Source organism: Rhinopithecus bieti, unplaced genomic scaffold, assembly GCF_001698545.2.
Source record: "Rhinopithecus bieti isolate Rb0 unplaced genomic scaffold, ASM169854v2 scaffold_21542, whole genome shotgun sequence".
Classification (NCBI taxonomy): Eukaryota; Metazoa; Chordata; class Mammalia; order Primates; family Cercopithecidae; genus Rhinopithecus; species Rhinopithecus bieti.
In genome coordinates, this window is record NW_016810483.1 from 446440 (window position 1) to 467918 (window position 21479).

At 44.2% G+C, this 21479-nt stretch overlaps 1 protein-coding gene across 1 annotated transcript in view; it reads right to left on the bottom strand.

Annotated features, from left to right (window-relative positions):
• Positions 1-21205, bottom strand: part of GXYLT2 (glucoside xylosyltransferase 2) — an 85478-nt gene extending 64273 nt beyond the window's left edge. Inside the window, 2 exon segments of the mRNA XM_017892179.1 lie at positions 488-680; positions 21109-21205. Coding sequence (XP_017747668.1) covers positions 488-577 — 90 coding nt within the window. The 5' untranslated portion in view covers positions 578-680; positions 21109-21205.
• Between the last annotated feature and the right edge of the window lie 274 nt (positions 21206-21479).

Genomic DNA, 21479 nt, shown 5'->3' on the forward strand with positions numbered 1-21479 from the left:
AAAAAAAAAAAAAAAACCAGGGGCTGGGCACAGTGGTACATGCCTGTAATCCCAGCACTTTGGGAAGCCGAGGTGGACAGATTGCTTAAGCCAACCTAGGCAACATGGCAAAATTCTGTCTCTATTAAAAAACATACAAAAATTAGCCAGGCATGGTGGTGCATGCCTGTGGTCCCAGCTACTCGGGAGGCTGAGGTGGCAGGATCACTTGAGCATAGAAGGTTGAGGCTGCAGAGAGCCGAGACTGTACCACTGTATTCTAGCCTGGGCAATAGAGTGAGACCCTGTCCTCATTCAATCCTCACCATATCTCTATGAGATAGGTGTAATTATCCCTGTATTACCAAAAAGTGAGGCTCAGAGTCAAGTGTTCAAGGTCACACAATTGAACATGCAGCAAAATACATTAGTCAACAGAATATGCAGTTCCTAAAATGCAGTCTGTTTGTACTCAGTAAACACTGTGCCATGATTTCTGCAAATTCACCTGCTTATCAAACTCGGGCTTCAGAGAGTCTTCAGTGAAGATGTGGAATTGGATCTTCCTGTGGCTAAAGAGCACAGCTGATTTGAGCATGACCAGCGTCTCCTCCAGCCGATTGCCACAGGCCACCACAGCCAGGTGGATCCAGAGCTCGGGTGGCAGCACACCTTGGAAACTCCTGGGTTCTCCAGGCCTCCTAGGAAGAAAGACAAGTGAAAGCTATTACTAAACTCAAAAAAGTAAAAACAACAAAAAACCAGTGAGTGAATGGTTAGAACACTTCAAAACCTGATCAGGCACAATCTGTTATATTTTATAAAGTGATAAGCATTTTGACAATTCTTCCTGCTTAGAGAAAAATACCATTTATTCCCATATTTATCCTGGCAATAGCAGGATGAGTCACTGTTTGGACTGCTATAGGTGTCTGAGGCTTTTTCTGCCAGCACTCAGCTGTCTAGTGCCTGCTGGCTGCCTACTGGCCCATGTTTGGAAATAGTATTGCTAAACTTCGACAGCTGACACAAGGGCTGTGGAGCTCCCACTCGCACAGGCCGTGGAAATTAGATTTGAATGCAACTTGAACAAGAGGAGGGTGGGTTGTGGCTTTCCCATGTGAAACGAGCAACATGATATTCCCATCATCTGGATGTTTTTAGGTTGGGGTGGAATGCATGACCACTGGACCAAGGCAAGTCTGGGAGGTGAGAAAAGAAAACAACATATGTGCCCTGACTACATCTCAGGAGAGTCTTGAAGAAACAGGTGTTAATCCTGACTGTCTCGCCAATACTGGTGAGGTGGTGGCTATGAAATTCATCTTCCAGTATGAAATTCACATTAATGAGAAACAGGCAGGAGAGGGGGCAGGTTAAACTGAAAATGATCAAGGTATCACATACTGAGTCAACAGCTGACAGAGGGATAGGGTCCAAGGGTCCAGAATCATCATCCAGCTATTTCCTAGTAATAAAAGATTTGTTCCAGACCAGGGGATGCAGCCAAGCCTCAAACACACCACAGAGAAACATTTGCAGGCAAGTTGGAAGAAGTTGGCCTGGAAAAGGTGCCCTGAGACAAATGAAACTAATTTACTTGCACAAAAGATTTGGAGACCAGGGGAACTTGGATGTCAAATGCTACCTTCCTTCCAAAAACTTCGAGTTCAATCAGCTTGCTGCTCCATTATTCACTGCATGGTTGAATAATGGCAGTCTTGCTCCAGATTTCTTTCACCAGGAGGAAAGTTGAAGATGTGGGTGGAGCATTTTGGAAAGCTTCCCAATTTGATTACTTATGAGCATGCTTAGCAGAAGCACAGTCTCATGGCTCAGCTAAGACCAGATGCGGAGAGTTACTTGGATTCCATCTACTTCGGGGATCACAAGAAAAGACAGTAGAGACATCTCAAGTATCTCTAGAAATTGTCCACTTCTCTCCATTCTCCCTGCCATTCATTATCTGGTGAGGCCACCATCTCCCTTCGCTTAGATCACTGAGACAGCCCTCTGGTGGTCCACCTGTCTCCAATCTTATCTTTAACCCCCAGCCTATGCTTTCTCCTGGTTGGTGCCTGGGTGATGTTCCTCTAAAATGCAAATAGGATTGTGTTATTCTCTTGATTAAAATAATGCAAGGGCTCCCCACTGCCCCCAAGATCAAGTCAAAGCTGCTGACTATGGTTGCTACTTACATCTCTCACAACTGCCCCCAGTACCCCAATCTGGAGAGGCGGCCATTCATAATCATAGTCATATTCTGTTTCACTTCCAGCGCAAGTGACCATGCTGTGTTGCCTCCAGGTCTGGGCACATACATTGTCTGTCTCTCTTTATTTCAGAAATGCTCTTCTCTGCCCTCTTTTCCTTGCTAACTCCAGACCATTTATTAATCAACAAATCTTTACTAAGTACTATTATGTGTAGGCATTATAATCGAAAGACAGTAGTGAACAAAACAAAGACGCCTGCACTGGAGGAAGTTACATTCTGCAAGGAATAAGGGAAACACAAAAATAAATAAGAGTCAAAGTAGATGGTAACTAAATAATTTACATAGAAAGCTAGACAGTAATAAGTACTATGAAGGGAATACATAGTGGAGCAGGATGGGGGTACCAGGAGCGGCTGGCGGGCTGGGGCAGCATATTCCCGACAGTGCCAAGTTGGAAAAGGCCTAACTAAGGTGAGCTCTGCAAATAACCTACAGGAGGGGAGGTAGGGAGCCATATTCACATCTGGGGGGAGGAGCATGCCATGCAGAGGGGACAGCAGAACAAAGGCACTAAATCAGGGATCTGCCTGAAGAATGTGAGGACCCCTGCCTGCAAGACTCACAGGCCTGGTCTCTTCCTTGGCTTCATGGGTGGGTTTTCATGTTTGCTATTTAAGCCAACTCCCAATTCACATGTAAAGGGATGTGAAGGAGATGTTAAAGATGATGCTAAAATGACAGCCAATCTCTAAAAATCAGTCAAGACACTAGCTGAAAAACGCTATGAAAGAGATTTAATGCAAACTCATTTGCTTAAAATTATGCGCAGTATTTAGGGATATGCATATAATTCAAATGGACTAAGACCATAAAGGCAATCACTTAGATATCTTAAATACGACAACCCTCACCTGCCCCCAAACAGAATGACTCCATCTAGTTTAGCTTTACATATTGGGCTTCTGCAAGAATAACAAGTTTTAATCTTAGTAATCAGGGAAGTACAAATCCAAATACTAAAGAGATTTATTTTTATTTTCAGACTGGCAAAAATTACAAAGTAAAATAGAAGCTGGACCATATTGAGCTTTCACGTGGATATGGGGCAGGGGACAGCTCAGGCGCTGGTGGGGGCAGTGTAAGTTGGACTGCACACTTTGGAGAGCCATTTGGCAACATTTAACACAGGTGAAGATGGATGTTCACCTTCCACCCTTCCAGTCCAACTCCTGCATATATAACCTGAAGAAACTCTTGCACATTTGCACAAGACCTATGCAAGAATGTTCACAGCAGCGCTGCTTATTGATAATGAAAAATAGGTAATAAATTTCAGTGACTATGCAAAGGAGAAAAGTGAATATATTTGCTATGTTTTAAAAGTGAATACCATATAGCACTGAAAAAAAATAAACCAGACTGACATGTACCAACATAAGGCCAAAGAGGATGAAAAACAACAGGCCAGTGCGGTGGCTCATGCCCATAATCCCAGCACTTTGGTAGGTCGAGGCGGGCAGATCACTTGAGGTCAGGAGTTTGAGACCAGCCTGGCCATCATGGTGAAACCTTGTCTCTACTAAAAATACAAAAATTAGCTGGGTGTGGTAGCATGTGCCTGTAATCCCAGCTACTTGGGAGGCTGAGGCAGGAGAATTGCTTGAACCTGGGAGACTGAGGTTACAATGAGCTGAGATGGTGCCACTGCACTCCAGCTGGGTGAGAGTGAGACTCTGTCTCAAAAACAAATGCAGGAGAGTGGTTATTTTTTTCCTTTCCTTTCCTTTCTCTTCTCTCCTCTCCTCTCCTCTCTCCTCCCCTCCCCTCTCCTCCCCTCCTCTCCTTTCCTTTCCTTCCCCTTTCCTTTCTCCTTTCCCCTTTCCTTTCCCCTTTCCACTTTCCTTTCCCCTTTCCACTTTCCTTTCCCCTTTTCTTTTCTTCTTTCTTTTTTTTGGGGACAGAATCTCACTCTGTTGCCCAGGCTGGAGTGCAGTGGTGCGATTTCAGCTCACTGCAACCTCAGCTCACTGCAACCTCCACCTCCCAGGCTCAAGCAATTCTCGTGCCTCAGCCTCCTAAGTAGCAGGGACTACAAGTGGGAGGCCTCCACGCCTGGTTAAGTTTTTTTTTTTTTTTTTTTTTTTGTATCTTTAGTAGAGACAGGGTTTTGCCATGTTAGCTAGGCTGGTCTTGAACTCCTTGCCTCAAGTGATCCACCCGCCTTGGCCTCCCAAAATGCTGGGATTACAGGCATGAGCCACCATGCCCGGCTGGATAGTGGTTATTTCTGATTAAAATCTTATTCCTTAAGTCGAGTGGTGGGCACTTCATTTTGTTATTATCTTTATTTTTTGTGGCCCCAAAGTATTTGACTTTTTTTTTTTTTAATTAAAAAAAAGCATGCACTGCCCTGCAAGACAGCAGGTCACCTCTTCTCTTCTTTGCAGGCTTCAGTGATTTGGGTCTGCACAGCACAAAAAGCAGGGGCTAGGGACGACAATCTTTCACAGTGTCTGGTGACAGGTACTAAAAAGAAAAATAAAACCTCTCCTGGTGCCAGTTCAAGTATCAGTGGTTGGGATTTAATGAGACCTCTGCTGGCCTCACCCTATTACTCCTCACATTACATGAAAAATCTCAGGCTTTAGGTAATCAGTGTTAGTGCTGTGCAGTCACAATGCATAATAAAGTTTAAGGACACGGGTGTGGTGTGCCTTTCACCATCTCCTACTGATGGCACTCTCAAATGTCACTCAAGACTGTGAGGATCCAGGGGAGTGCAGTCTAGGGACCTAGGACTCCTCAACCCCTTGAATGACTAGGATTGGGCAGGGAATGGGTGATAAGGAATTCTAGCACTGCTGTGACTGATAGTTAATATTTACGTTCTTATTTTTACTTTATAAAAGGGGACTGGAGTGAACATTTGCTGTCCAGAAATTTTAAGGACCTGTTGCTAAGGGAGGGGTTGATGGCAACGATCCTGGTAACCATGCTGGTACAGCCTGAACAGGAGTCAACCTATCACAATGGAAAAGCAGAGTCAGATGATGGCAGGGCAGATCTCCCGTGATACTGCGTGGATCTAGGTGCATCTGACCCTAACCTGGGGCAGTTTAGTTACTAAACCAGTAAACTCCCTTTTGCTTAAACCAATTTGAAACAAACTTACAACTTAGCAATCAAAATAATAAAAGTCATAACATAGGTCCTAAAAAGATGTTTCTAATCAACTTTGACTCTTCCTGCCTCGCTCATATTCACTTGATTTATCTTTTGAAATGCCCACTGAACCCATTCCTCCCTTGTTGCTCACTGCTATGACCCCTACCCAAATCCTGACCATTCTTCCAGTTTTGTGGCTGGAAGAGATGCCAGACACCATGTAGGGCAGGGGATTCCCTACCTGGCCATGCATCATAATCATCTGCAGTGTCTGTTATCCTGCAGACTCCCAACCCACAGAGATTCTGATTCCATGGGTCTTGGGTGAGGCCCTGGAGTTTGCATACTAACACACTTGTACTACACACCACTCATAGTTCAGCTATGGTCAGGAACCAGGGATCTGAGCTCACATCTCACCTCTCCTCCTTTCCTTAAGACTTACATTCCCAGAAACGGAATTACTGGGTTAATATCTATGATCCTTTCAAGAAAGTAGCAATTTTGATAGTTTCTCAAATTTACCCAAGTTCTAAAGGAAAGCATCAGACTACGAGAAGAAAGCAAAAAGCGTAACAAACACTACCCCAGCCACCTCTGGATTACTTGTACTATGCAAGTGGAAATGGTCTTGCGTAAGACCTACTGCCTCCTAATTTCCGTGTATTCCAATGGGGTGATGCATAGGTGTTAGTAAACATTTAGACTCCGATACAGCAAGTAACACTGAGTTACACAGTGAGAAAGCTATTCCATTTTCAGTGCTTTTTCAATAACAGCAACAACAATAAAGTCTCAGCTTGATGCTTTTTAAGAATTTTAATATTTTCTTATTCTTTTTTGTTTTGTTTTGTTTTTTGAGATGGAGTCTCGCCCTGTGGCAAAGGCTCGAGTGCGATGGTGTGATCCCAGTTCACTGCAACTCTGCCTCCTGGGTTCAAACGATTCTCCTGCCTCAGCCTCCCAAGTAGTTGGGATTACAGGCACCCACCACCATGCCCAGCTAATTTTTGTATTTTCAGTAGAGATGGGGTTTCACTATTTTGGCCAGGCTGGTCTCGAACTCCTGACCTCATGATTCGCCTGCCTTGGCCTCCCAAAGTGCTGGGATTACAGGCATGAGCCACTGCACCTGGCCTTTCTTATTTATTTATTTTTTTTGTAGAGATGGGATCTTACTATATTGCCCAGACTGAACTCCTGGGCTCAAATGATCCTCCCACCTCAGCCTCGCAAAGTATTGGGATTATAGGCGTGAGCCACTGCACTCGGCTCAGCTTGCTGCTTACATGTCTTGAACACTTTTCTGATATTGTCTAATCCTCCCTTTCAATTGAAAAGATACCAGAGCCATCAGCAGGAAAGAATAACAAGCTAAAAATGAACAACACTTAGTGTTTTCAGTGTTTGACAATTACCTTCTATTAATGTTATTACTGACAACTTCTGGCTTTCTGATACAAAGTTTCCTTTAAAAATAAATGTACTTAGGATGTGGAGAAACTAGGACCCTCAAACATTGCTGGTGGGATTAGAAACTGATACAGCCACTTTGGAAAACAGTTTGGTAGTTCCTGAGAATGTTAAATATAGAAGGTACCATATGACCCAGAAGTTCCTTTCCTAGTTAGATACCTACAGGAACTGAAAACATGTGTCCACACAAAAGGTTGTACACAAATGTTCAAATAGCAGCATTATTCCCAATAGCCAAAAAGTCCAACTTAAATGTCCATCAACTGGTAAACTGATACATCAAATATCCATACAATAGAATACTATTTGGCAGTAAAAAGGAATCAAGTATGATATGATGAGTGCTACAACATAAATGAACCTTGAAAACAGTAAACCTGTGAACGTAATGACAACGTAAAAAGCCACATATTTTATGATTCCACATATATGAAAAGTCCAAAATAGGCAAAGCCACAGAGGCAGGAAGTATATTAATGAGGCGAGGTGCAGTGGCTCACCCCTGTAATCCCAGCACTTTGGGAGGCTGAGGCGGATGGATCACTTGAGGTCAGTAGTTTGAGACCAGCCTGGGCAATAGGAGAAACCCCGTCTCTACTAAAAATATAAAAATTAGCTAGGGGTGGTGGTGCTTGCCTGTAATCCCAGCACTCTGGGAGGATGAGAAAGGCAGATCACTAGAGGCCAGAAGTTTGAAAACAGCCTGGCCAACATGGAGAAACTCTGTCTCTACCAAAAATACAAAAATTAGCTGGGCGTGGTGGTGCATGCCCGTAATCCCAGCTACTTGTGTGGCTGAGGCAGGAGAATCGCTTGAACGCAGGAAGTGGAGGTTGCAGTGAGCCAAAATCACACCACTGCGCTCCAGCCTGGGCGACATAGCAAAACACTGTCTAAAAAAAAAAAAAAAAAAAAAAGGTAAAAAAGTAGATTAATCGTTTTCAGGAACTAGGGGGAGGGGCAAATGGGAAGTGACTAATGGCTTAATAGGTACAGGGTTTCTTTTTAGGGTAATGAAAATGTGAAAATGGCTGGGAGCAGTGGCTCATGCCTGTAATCCCAGCACTTTGGGAGGCCGAGGCTGGTGGATCACGAGGTCAGGAGATCGAGACCATCTTGGCTAACACGGTGAAACCCCATCTCTACTAAAAATACAAAAAATTAGCTGGGCGTGGTGGCGGGCGCTTGTAGTCCCAGCTACTCGGGAGGCTGAGTCAGGAGAACAGAGTGAACCCAGGAGGCGGAGCTTGCAGTGAACCGAGATCGTGTCACTGCACTCCAGCCTGGGCGACAGAGCAAGCAAGACTCTGTCTCAAAAAAAAAAAGAAAATGTGAAAATGTTCTGGAATTCGATGGGGTGATGGAGGCACAATTCTTTGAATAAACTAAAACGACCAAATAGTATACTGTTTTTTTTTTTGATGCAGAGTCTTGCTCTGTAGTCCAGGCTGGAGTGCAGTGGTGTGATCTTGGCTTACTGCAACCTCTGCCTCCTGGGTCCCAGTTCAAGCAATCCTCCTGCCTCAGCCTCCTGACTAGCTGAGATTATAGGCATGTGCCACCATGCCCAGCTAATTTTTTTTTTTTTTGAGACGGAGTCTAGACCTGTCACCCAAGCTGGAGTGCAGTGGCATGATCTCGCCTCACTGCAACCTCCGCCTCCCAGGTTCAAGCAATTCTCCTCTCTCAGCCTCCTGAATAGGTGGGACTACAGGCACTTGCCACCACGCCTGGCTAATTTTTGTATTTTTAGTAGAGACGGGTTTCACCATATTGGTCAGGCTGGTCTCAAACTCCTGACCTCAGGTGATTTGCCCACCTTAGCCTCCCAAAGTGCTTGGATTACAGGGGTGAGCCACCACACCCGGCCAATTTTTTGTATTTTTAGTAGAGACAGGGTTTCACCATGTTGGCCAGGCTGGTCTTGAACTCCTGACCTCATGATCCGCCTACCTTGGCCTCCCAAAGTGCTAGGATTACAGGTGTGAGCCACTGTGCTCGGCCCAAATTGTATACTTTTAAAAGATACTTGAGTTAAACTGCAATAAAGTTGTTATTAAATAAATAAATACATCAATGCACTTAACATTTATAACATGGATAGATGTTGTAAAAATTTTTAAAGCAGGTAATGGTAGTATAGCAATATCATAAGAATTGTGGGCCAGGTGTGGTGGCTCACGCCTGTATTCCCAGCACTTTGCGAGGCTGAGGCGGGCAGATCACCTGAGGTCAGGAGTTTGAGACCAGACTGGCCAACATGGTGAAACCCCGTCTCCACTAAAAATACAAAAAAAAAGTAGATGGGTGTGGTTGCAGGTGCTTGTAATCCCAGCTACTTGGGAGACTGAGGCAGGAGAACTGCTTGAACTGGGGAGGTGGAGGTTGCAGTGAGCCGAGATTGCACCATTTGCACTCCAGCCTGGGCAACAAGAGGGAAACTCCATCTCAAAAAAAAAAAAAAAAAAAAAAAGAATTGTGATGCCATGTGGGAATGAGTGAGGTCTGTAAAACGTTGCCCTGGTTGTCCTGGCTCAAGTGTTCCCCAAGCTCAAATGAAAAATGATATTCAGAACAACACAGAAGGCTCGGAGGGAGTAGCAACTTCCATGCTTCCTCTCCACGGTGCCTGAGACAAGCGTCTCCTTAATCGCTTAGAAGTCTCAAGCGTGCGACTTAATTAAACTTCAATTTCTGGAGTGTATAAATAATGAAATACGGCATTTATGTGTAGTGCTATTTACTTTGTAGCCTATTACTGCAAAACACACTGAATTATTAAAGCGAGTAATTGGTTCTACTCAGACCCTCTTTTCTGCCATCTCCTGCTATTTCTCTTATCAGTGCTTCTCCTGAACTGTCAAGCTAAATTAACTCAGGTGAACCTGAGGCTGCCATACAGACTGGCGGGGAAAGTTGGATGGAAAATTGCACTTCTTTCAAATACAGCCCTAAACTGCGCTGTTGGCAACTAGTTTTACTTACAGAAGGAAACAGAAATACGTGGGGGAAAAATGGTAGAACATGAATTTTAAGAAGCTGAATATGCTCACCTTATGGGAAGAATAGATTAGTGATGTCCTCCTCCCTAGTGGAGTATTTTGCAAGATGAAACCATTTTTGCTATTTTAACATGGAGAAAGTCTGCAAATGAGGAGAGAGTGGCAGTTCAGGAAGCGGAAACAACACTTTGATATGGCCCCTGGAAGAAGAGTCCGGAGGGCGATAATTATAGCCATGTCAAGTGTTGGCAGTGAGAGTCACTACTAAAGTTCCCTGCAAACCACAGGCTTTGGAAAGCATGAATCCCCTGACAAAAATTTTCTCCCCTGACGCCATGATTAGATTCTTCACTCAGAACCCACACATGACACTAAGGACTTTGCTAACAGTTAAATAACTTTTAATGACCCATGGTTTCGAGTTAAATCAAATATCATAAATCTTTCAAGATAGAAGAGCTGGCATTTGCCTTGAAGTCATGGTGTTATATGAATAATGCCAAGAGAGTGCCAAAAAACTCCATGGGGGGCTTCATGACATTATTTGATAAATGCATTTAATTATTAATAGTACATATTTAGCTTGGCTCATGATATCTGAAATGAGGCTGTATTCTTAAACAAAGTCTAGGTCTAATGCATGGTAGGTGTTCAGAGCCTAAAGTTGGTAATTACAACTATGTGTATATGTGTGTGTATTTGCTTTTAGACATCATTGTGCACATACATAAGCTTTAAAATTAGTGTCACAGCAAGGATTCAAACCCAGAGAGGTAGACTTAAGAGGCCATGCTTTTAGTCATTATGTTGCATTTGGAACCACACAGAAGTAAGTTAGAAAAAGACCAGCCCTCTCTGGCCGGGCGTGGTGGCTCACGCCTGTAATCCCAGCACTTTGGGAGGCCAAGGCAGGTGGATCACCTGAGGTCAGGAGTTCAAGACCAGCCTGACCAACATGGTGAAACCTTGTCTCTACTAAAAATACAAAATTGGCCGTGAGTGGTGGCACATGCCTGTAGTCCTAGCTACTCAGAAGGCTTAGGCAGGAGAATCACTTGAACCCAGAAGGTGGAGGCTGCAGTGAGCCGAAATCGCACCATTGCACTCAAGCCTGGGCAACAAGAGTGAAACTGCACCTGAAAAAGAAAAGAAAAGAAAAGAAAAGAAAAAGAGCCCTCTCTGAGCAGATGCAGCCCCTACGCAGGGCTCCTGCCATGGACTGGATTTCAGTCTCCCATGCCTCCCCAGGGGCTCGTGTGCAGGGAACGACCTCCACAACAGACCTTTGCCAACTCTACCTTCCTAATCCACCCATTTGCCATTCGCAGAGGTTATTCACATTTGTGTCGATTTATTCCCCCGCTAGAATTCTATGAAGGCACCTGGACTATTCTCATTTCGTTTTTTCCCTTATGATTGTTCCTGACATATAGCAGATTCCATTTCTCCATCTCCTTCTTCTTTCCAAATTAACATGCTATCGAGATTTTAAAATATGAATCGGCAGTGCTAGTTTGAAATAAATGGCTGTTGACATATGAGGGAGAAGAACTAGATGAGGATTACATATTCCGCAAAGGGGCATTTCTGTCTCATTTCCTGAAGAAGAACATGAAGGACTTTAAAGCTTGGAGGGAGGAAACGAAGAAAAGTGGTCTCCCCACTAATTTCCAGCTTCCTAAGCCTCAGGCCATCAAGGGATTTTAATTTTATGGTAATTTATATACTTTAAGTTATTTAATGCATATACAAGTAGTGCATATATCATAGAAAAAAATTTAAATACCACTAGCAAAAGTGGGGGACACTCAATTCCAATTTCATAACTACTGTTAAAATTTTGGTATGCTGTCTTCCAGAGTTATACCCAATATATGTGGGTGTGTGTATGTACATATGTAAATATATAAAAACTTTTAAACTTGAAGTAGGATCATTTTCATAATTTGTTTTCTTCCTTACAAATCTGAACAATTAAAAAAAAAAAACTAGAGAGGTTCTAGAAAGCTATCAAATGGTTCAAATTGTGACATTTGTTCTCAGCTACAGCATGGTGGTTAGCAATTTTGCTCTAAAAGCACATAGACCTGGCTTCAAATTCTAGGCCTGCCACTTGACTGTCCTATCTTGGGCAAGTGCTTTAACCCCCTTTAGCCCTCAGTTTCCTCATCTGTAAAATGGGCATACCGATGGTAATGGACATCTGCTTTGGGTTTTGGGATTTCTTACTGGCATCTATGTTTAGGACTTTCTGGTAAAAGCGCCTTACTTTTATTTTGGGGACACCACTCTTTTTCTGTTCTCAGCTCATGAGGCTTGGAGGGGATGAATCAGCTGCCCCTCACCCCACCAGCTGTAGGCACATCTCATGTGTAGCCGTCGGTGATTGGAAACACATGTTAGTCAAGTGAGGTCAACGGAGGCAGCCCTGGGACTTTTGCTGGATGGAATTTTTCCCTTAGGGGCTACTAGAAGAGAAGGTTGCACACCCAGACCTATTGGGAATCATTACATGGAGAAAACTGACCTGAGAGTGTTGCCCACACAGAAGGAAGCAGAGCTAAAAGGAGGCAAGATGGTTAGAAATCCTGGCTTCACCTGTGACTGAAGCTTTATCTCTTTGCACTTTCCAGTTTTACGAGCCAGTTAAAACCCCTTTTATGACTAAGCGATACAAACGGATGAGCTGGCATTCTATCACGTGCAACTGAAAGAGTTCTGCCTTATCCAATATGAGTTCCTACCTCCCAGGTTATTATGAAGATTAAATGAAATAATGCAGTGAAGTGCTTAATAAGGTACCTGGCATATTTTAAATCATCAGTCAATATTAGTTATCATCATAATTAAGTATTAATGTGAAATTCATCAGAAGCCTTCATTTTCCTCTAAAGACGTTATATCCATGCCAAAACCAGGCTAGGCAGGGCAGCAACAAGCACCTTATTTTATGTATCAATACTCTATCTTACTACAAACCGGATTTGAACTGCTAGTAAACCTTTTGTTCTGTTTTAATTTGAGACAAGGTCTCACTCCGTCGCTCAGGCTGGAGTACAGAGGCACAATCTCGGCTCACTGCAACCTCCGCCTCCCGGGTTCAAGCGATTCTCTTGCCTCGGGCTTCAGAGTAGCTGGGATTACAGGCGCCTGCCACCATGCCCAGCTACTTTTTGTATTTTTGGTAGAGGCCAGATTTCACCATGTTGGTCAGACTGGTCTTGAACTTCTGACCTCAAGCAATCTGCCTGCCTCAGCCTCCCAAAGTGATGGGATTACAGGCATGAGCCACCGCACCTGGCCACACTCCTTCAGCTTTTAATGAGTACCAGGAGACTGAGATTGGTGTATCCTTTATTATATACAGAAGCTGAGTCTCAGCTTCCTCAAGTCATACCTACCCCAACAAGAAAAGGCTGCTTGAATCTGCATTTTTTAAAAAATATATAAAACTGAAATAGAGATGGGTGTCTCACTATGTTGCCTAGGTTGGTCTCTAACTCCTGGGCTCAAGCGATCCTCCTGCCTCAGCCTCCCAAAGTGCTGGGATTACAGGCATGAGCCACCAGGCCCAGCCTTGAATCTGTATCTTAGCCCTTGCTAACACTTGCCGGGAGTTTCTGGCGTGGCATGTTTGGTGTCAGCATTTTACCTGCATTGTCTCATTTTGTCACTGAGCTTATTTCTGAGAAAGCCACAATTTGCTGAGGACTGACTTGTTCAAAGTCACACAGGTACTTAGCTGGGTCTAGTTATGGCTCAATTCCTAACAATGCAATGATGGATAATAATAGTACTCAGAACAGCAAATGATTTGGTGACTCCCATGAGCTAACCTACTGTGCTAGGTGCTTTATGTACACTATTATTTCACCTCTCGGATCTCAGTTTTTCTCACTCATCAAAGAGAGTCATATTTTGGATTATGTATTCTCTATTGTCTTATGTAAAGCTTGGTTTATAAATTGTACCATATGAGATTACAGTATCTCATGTTGCTAAAAGAGATAGGGGATCATCTAAAAGTCACTTGAAATATATGAAGGGCACTCTTTTCTGGCACAGAATCAGCAACTCCCAATGAAGGTATCATGTCAAAAAACTTCTTTTTCCAGGAGGACTTTTCAGAACTTCATAATCTGAAACAAATGCTGGGGAATATTTAAGGGAAATGTAAAATGAATACCATCTTCAACAGAAGTATCTTATTTTCTTATATTATTTGTAAAATTGTGCTAAAATATGTACAACATAAAATTTTGTCTTTTTTACAGGGAATTATAAATGAAGTATTCCTAAGGAAAACAAATCTGTTCTCAAATTCTCTTCCAAAGACTCTCACCTGTGAGTTTTAAAAAGTAACAGTATCAATGTGGCCAGTATTTACCGAATTTAGTAAAGGTGTTAAAAGCAGGTGCTACATATTCAAATTAGTCAGGACTCCCTGGTGGCAAGTAACAAATGCAAGTCAAACTAGATTAAGAAAAAAAGGGGAATTCATTACATCACAGAATCTAGAAATGGTTGAGACAGTGAAAGGCATGAAGCTGGCCTTGGGAACAGTGCTGGGAGCTGTCCACCGCCCCCACCCCCCGGCTCCGGCCCCACCCCGCTGGCCTGCACACCGCTGCCAGCCGACCTGACCCCACCCCACTCCACCCCATCTGGGTTGCTCTGCATCATTTCTCATCTCTCCATACCATCTTGGTTTCCATTAGCTCCTATTGCAGAACAGCCTTCCCCACTGGCAGAAATACAGTTGCAGTCCCTGAGTTGCTTAACTTACAGCTTCAGCCACTAGAAACAATCTGCCCTTATGCTGTTCCCTTAGGTCTCCGTTGTACCAAACCCCTATTAACCTCAATGGGGAAGGCACCAGGTTCAAGAGGCTGAAGAAGAGACCCAGAGCCAGCAAATGAGACCTGGGGTTTTACTGGGGGCTTCCATATAAGGGAGAGAGTCCAGTGGCAGTGGGCTGGGCAGGAGGACCGCCTTACATGCAGTCCAGTGGCGGTGGGTTGGACAAGATGACTGCACAGCCCAGTGGGGAAGGGCTGGGCAGAATAACCGCAACTGTTTGCAAAAGGTGTGCAGTTTACATATTATAGCGTTTTCACTTACCACCCTCCCCTCAACAACCTCCACCTGGCAATCTTCATGCAACCCAAAACTCAAGGCCTTAATCCCCTGCATAGCCCGTGTTCCACGGGGCCGGACGAGGGCTCAGATGTTCCTCATAGAACATAAGCATGAATCTCTGGGTTGGCCACTCCAGGATTCCCTAGGTTGGAACACACATTCAGGTGCATCTGGCATGCAGGGTCATTCTAAGGTATGCTCAAGCTATTGCTAATTTACCATATAGTCTCTGATCCCAATTTTTAAAAATCCTTAAGAAAAGCTCTGATTTTGCTCAGGAACCTACCCCTGGTAAGTCACCCGCAGGCTTTGATAAGGTCAAGTGCACATAATGGCTGCTCTGGGGTGTGGTGGATGCTCACTTCCTGGGTGCCCCCACCCAACTATTCCCCTTTCTCTCCATCAACAGTCCCAAGATTTTGATTTAAAAGAATCATCTGGTTCAGCTAAGATGATTTTGGATGCAACAACAGAACTCTCAACTCCAACACAGGGCCCAAGAAACGTTAGACCTCAGGATGCCTTGGTTCTGGGACTCAGTGGTGTCCTCAAGGACCTGTATTTTCTTTCTCTACTGCCCAAACAGATGGCTTCATCCTAAAGATGATTCCTTTACAATCATGGTGGCAGCTGGGGCTATTTATTTCCTTGGTTGTATCTAGAAGATGGAGTCTTTTGTTTAATAATGTAAAATAAGTTCTTTCCTTCTGGCTGATTGGGCCAATTTGGGTCATATGACACACCTGTAAAACCAATAGCTGTTGGCAGAGAAATGAGTGTATTGACAGGCTTAGTCCTGGATACAAGAAGCTCACATTATGAAAGGCACGGATCATCATGGTGGGCTTAGACTCTCTCGGGGTGACACAGTGAGACACTATCCCAAAAAAGAAAAAAACCCAAATAATAAAAGTAATAAAAAATAATACAACCTATTTAAAAGGAAAAACGTCCCTCTCTTTTAATGGTGTTACTATTAAAGACACTCACTATTCTTCAAAAGGGTATGGGACCATTTTGAATATTACTGGATAATAAGGAACTTAATACTATAAGTAAATCTTGGAACAGGGCTGGCACAGGCAGGTCCTGCACCCATTAATTAGTTCATTCAACAAATATGTATTGAGTATCTACTATGAGATCATCTCTGTTTTAGGAGTCAGTGAAATAGTGCTTTAAGGAGAACACTGTTAGGTGTACATGAGGGGGCAGGAGCAAATAACATACAACATTCACACAATGAGTGCTCCGAAAAACAAAAGACTAAATAGGGTAAGGAAGAAGAGAGTGATGGAGAGGACACCCTTAGGAGAAAATATTTGAGAACAGTCCTGAAAGAAACGGAGGAGCTAGCCATGCTAGGATGTGCGCAAACATTCCAGCACTAGAGAGATGCATACTACTGAGGCAGGAATGGGCTTGGTGTATTTGAAGCCCAGTGTGGCTGAAGCAGAGCAAGTGAATGGGGAGTGGTAGAAGAGGAGGCCAGAAAACTAAATGGGGTTGAGATCAAGCAAGGGCTTAAAGGCCACACCTGGAAACTTAAAGTTATTCTTAGTGTGATAGGAAGTCAATCACTGGAGGGCTTTAACCAGCAAATAGGTGGACCCCATCAGGTCTACCTATTACAGATTATTTTAGCGGCCATAAGGAAAATGGACTGTAGAGGGCGCTAGAGTGGAACCACACAAACCAGAGAGTAGGCACCTGTAGGTGTCCAGCTAGGGAATGATGGTGGTTAGGACCTCATTAAGTAACTATGGAGTGGAAATGGTGGAACTGGGGATATATTTTTGAGACAGAACCAATAGGGCTTACTGACTGAGTAGGTGTGGAGGGTGATCGAGGGGATTCATGGACCAATCAACAAAAATGAATTGTGGATAGAATCAAGACTCACACTACATAGTATCATAGACAGTACTCAAGATCCAGACACCTTTAATGTGCTCTGGGGCTATTAGCTAATTATAGGATGGACATAGATGAAGCATTTTGCTGCAGAACACCATCCCTTTTAGTGAGACCTTTATTCAGGTTTGAACACTCTGAGAAGATTCATCTCAAACACTAAAGGGAACTGCAGGAAATGGTGCCTCTTGATGAGACACATGCTTCCTTTCATTGGAGTAGCTGGGGAGGCTGCCAAGTGTAATGTGTTTCTGTATTGTCTCCTTTCCCTCATCCCCAAATTCTGGGAGGGCAGCAACTTCATTCACCATTGTACCAGGAGTGCCTGACAGAGTAAATGTGCAATCACATTTGCTGAATGACTATGGAACAAAATGGCAGAAGAAAACTACCGGGCTTAAAGGTAGCTTAAGTCTCCCTTAGAAGCCATATTTTAAGAGAAACAGCAATATCCAGGCCAACACAGAAGAAAAAGAATAAAGTTCAGGACAGGGTTGCGGTTGAGTAATCAGTAAGAGCCCTAGGATGGAGCCCATAAATGGGAAACAGTGATTTTGCAAGAGTTCGCACAAAGGGCCATGCAATAGCCATTGTTGGGATTTTGCTGCTAAACTTGATGATCTCATCACAGGATCATCAAATGTCTGAGCTGGAAGATATCTTAGACAACTTTTGGATTAATTTGCTCATTTCACAGATGAAGAAAATAAGGTGAAATGGCTTTGGACTAGAACCCAATTTGCTGAACTCCACATGCCAACTTCTTTCCTATATTGCACTGATTAGCAGTTAACCTTCCTTTTCCACATGTAGGCTCAAGGAGGAGTTTTCAGAAGTGACCTAGAGCAAGTCTTCTAATGTCTAAAATCTATTCCCAAGTACAATTCTCATTTTATGATTCAGTTTCAGGGAAAAAAAAAGATCTTTCTTGATAAACCTTTCCTCTTATTCAGTGAAAATGAGGCAGCCCCTCAAGGTTCCCTTTTTGAAATGGCTGCCAGGCTTAAATTTAACACTTAATCCTACTAACAAAAGTACTGTTTATTTTTGATGAACAGTATTTATTTACCCCTCTTCTTTATGACTTTTCATTTTTCATACCATTTCAGTGGACTTATTGTATATGTGTCTCTTACTATACGTCGTCTCAGATTCTTTTTGGAAGTCAGCCAGGTATAAATCACCAATAAGCCAAAATAGAAGGAAGATTTCATTTCTTTTGTGCACTGGGACTGCTGCTTCCAGAATGGTGTCCGTTTTCAAATCCCCCCCTTGACAGAAAAGCTCAGACCTTACTTACCTCCTGGCTTTATATTTATAGAGAAGGAGGCCACCACAGGACAGATTGTATACAAATGACTAGTTATAAAATTGAAGGGTCTGCCTACTAACGAGGCAAGTCCTTGGAAACTTCTGTGAAATGAAAACAAGATGTGGAAGGAGAGTGCTACGTTTCCTGCGTTGACGTGGCAGAACTTCACTTACAGCAGCCCCCTGTGGGAGGCGAGGCAGCACAGGCTGTGGATGGTAAGCAGGTGGTGGACTGTGTCACATCCAACTCCAGGCTCTCAGCTAACTACAACCACAAGCCTGACCCTCCCCAGACCAGAGAAATGAGATCACGTAGCCTTCATCTCTTCTGGATTCTAGCCATGTAAAGAGATTAAAGCACTCGTTTTCTGAAAACAGGAGGCTTTCTCTTCCCTCCCTAAATGAAATTCCTCCTAAACCACAAAAATTTAACCCAAGCAGAATTAGGAAAGCAATAAAGGAGACCTAGCAGAGATCTTTCCTCCCACTCCCTCACAACTTCAGAGTCTTCTGCTGCCATTTCTGTCGAGGTAGCAAGAGAAACAATAAATAAGTCCCAGAAAATGTCAACTGTTTATGCATTTGAGCCTGAGACTTCCTGTGGCTTTTGTTTTTTACTCCTTTTCCAGTTTTACAATTTTGTTCTTTATTCCTATGGTGTTGGCCATGATTTCCATGATAATCTAAGAGATATGTTCAAAAGAAAAATGGCTTCAAGGGTACTGTTGCTCCTGGAAATAGTCCTTCCCTAAAACACCCATTTGGATTCTGTTCATGATCTCCTCCTAGTCAGAGCCACTTTGTTCAGACAGAAACAAAAAGATGCTGCGCCACTGTTCTCAACACCTTGAAGAATGAGACAGATCCAAAAATCTAGTGTTTCTTTAAAAAACATCTCAGTAAAATTACGAATTGCAGGCAAGTCTATGGCATGACATCAGCATAGCACGTAAGTGCTCAACCTGAGTCCACACCGCCTGGATCTTTATCTTTCTCTACCAGGTTACCTGTGAACTTTGGACAAATTGCTAACCCTTGTGCAATACTTTCCTCATCTGAAAAGTGGGGATACCATTGGTGCTTACTTTGCAAAGCAGGTTATCAAACTTTGTTGTGCATGAGAAACAGTGGGAGGGACTTGTTAAAACACGGTTGCTGACCCCCCCCCCCCCACAAAGCTTCTGATTCTGTAGGGCTGGGGTGGGGCCCAGGAATCTGCATTTCTAACAAGTTCCCAGATGATGCCTGTGCAACTGGTCTAAAGTCCACACTTTGAGAACCACTATCAAAGGGTTATGGTGTGGGCAGGGCGCGGTGGCTCACGCCTGTAATCCTAACACTTTGGGAGGCTGAGGCAGGGGGATCACTGGGCTCAGGAGTTCCTGGCCAATATGGTGAAACCCCGTTCCTCTACTAAAAATACAAAAATTAGCTGGGCATGGTGGCATACGCCTGTGTGCCAGCTACTTGGCAGGCTGAGGCACAAGAATCTCTTGAACCTGGGAGGCTTGAACCCGGGAAGTGGCGGTTGCAGCGAGCAGAGATCATGGGGGAGATTATGGTGTGGATTACATAGTTGTATATGTAAGTGTTAACTGTGACTATTTGTATGTACTGCGGTTAGCAATATCCCTGGCAATAGGTTAACAATGTTAAGGGTGACATTATTATTATTATCTTACCAGTCGTCCCATCAAACTTAGCAATCATATTAAACTTGCAGTTAAACCCTAATTAATCTATCATAAGAAACACCAGTATAGAAGAGGAGAAATCCTATTAATTTCCTAACAGACATATCCTTAAAGACTGTACACATCCAGAAGGGGCTGTAAAGTGTTGTAAGTACTTTAAAGTGACAGATCGTTGGGGTCTTTTTCCCTCTAAAACTTGTCAGTACCCATCTGTAGTGAGGCAGAAGGGAAACAAAAGCTGACACAGCTACTTCTGGAGGTTTCATGTCTTTTCTCTTAGTTACAGTAAAAGCACCAAAAAGATTTAGTCATTATGGTTAAAAGGAATTTTTCAACTCCCTTCAGGTTGAAATTAAGGAGCCCAGCAAACGAGGACATTGCATTGGCAGTTAGAAACAACAGTTTTGAAAGGGCAGATGAAACAGACTCGCTAGAAGACAAGGGGATTGTTGAAAAGCCCTCCACAACAAAGGAAATGAACCAAATCCCTAACCTGCGGCGCGTTCCAGCAACCCTAAGGCCAAAGATAAAGCGCTCCGATGAAAAGCCTCCGCGTGTTAAGCTTTGGGTAGGGAAAGAGAGTATCAAACACAAGGTCGAAGGTTAAGATGTTTTTCTTGTAGGAGAACCCTTTGACCACACTTGAGCCTGAAACAGAATGAGGATCTGGAAACCCCCACTCTGTCTTTTCTGTGCCACGCATCAGTCCTTTCAAGGAGAGAACTTTTTAATAAACTTAGGTCAAGTGTGTCTTCTGTTCAAAGCATGGGGGTACTCCAGGTTGAACGAGAGGCTGCCAGTCGTTGGTAAACATCTAACTTTTCCAACTCAATCAGATCTAAGGTTTCGGCAAAATTCTCCAGTGAAACATGAGAATTAGATAAAGCATTCTTGCATCGTGATGGCTTTTGACAAATTAAACAAAGGGTGCATGTTTGCAAGAGTGCAAAAATGACAGTTAAAAAATTTAATGTACGAAACCACTTTCCTTGACACTTCAAAAATGTACGTGATTATCAGCACTGAGCTGTTAGAGGGACTCCACCGAGGTGGGTCTTCTTTTCTATCGGGCTAAGAAACAGAAGCGGGCAGCCCGTGGGTGAAACTTGGAAGTCTGTCTCTCCAGCCCAAAGCCTCCCTTGGACTTGGCACGGGTGTAGGGAGCCAGACACGGGTCCGCAGATGGGATTCTGGGGTTGCCACGACTCACCTCGCCAACTTCTCCAGTCTCGCAGCGCCCCGGCGGCCCGCTCGGGGCGCGGACGCGGGGCCGGCGCCTCTGAACTCCCGGGCTGGTGGCGCCCGGGCCGGGCAGAGAGGGGCGCCGGTCCCGCCAGCGCGCGACCGCGCGGGTTGGCGCTGCGGGCAGACGCGGGCGTGCGGGAGCGCTGGGTCAGCGCGGGCCAGGCGCGCAGAGGACAGCAGCGCCAGCAGCAGCGCGGCCAGGCGCGAGCAGGAGCAGCGCGCCGCCTCTGCTGCTGAGCTTCAATGCGGTGCTGGCTCGCGGCGGGCGGCGCGGGCCCCAGGCAGGTTCGGTCCCTCTGGCATCGCGGCGGCGGCAGGGACGAGTGCAGCAGGCGC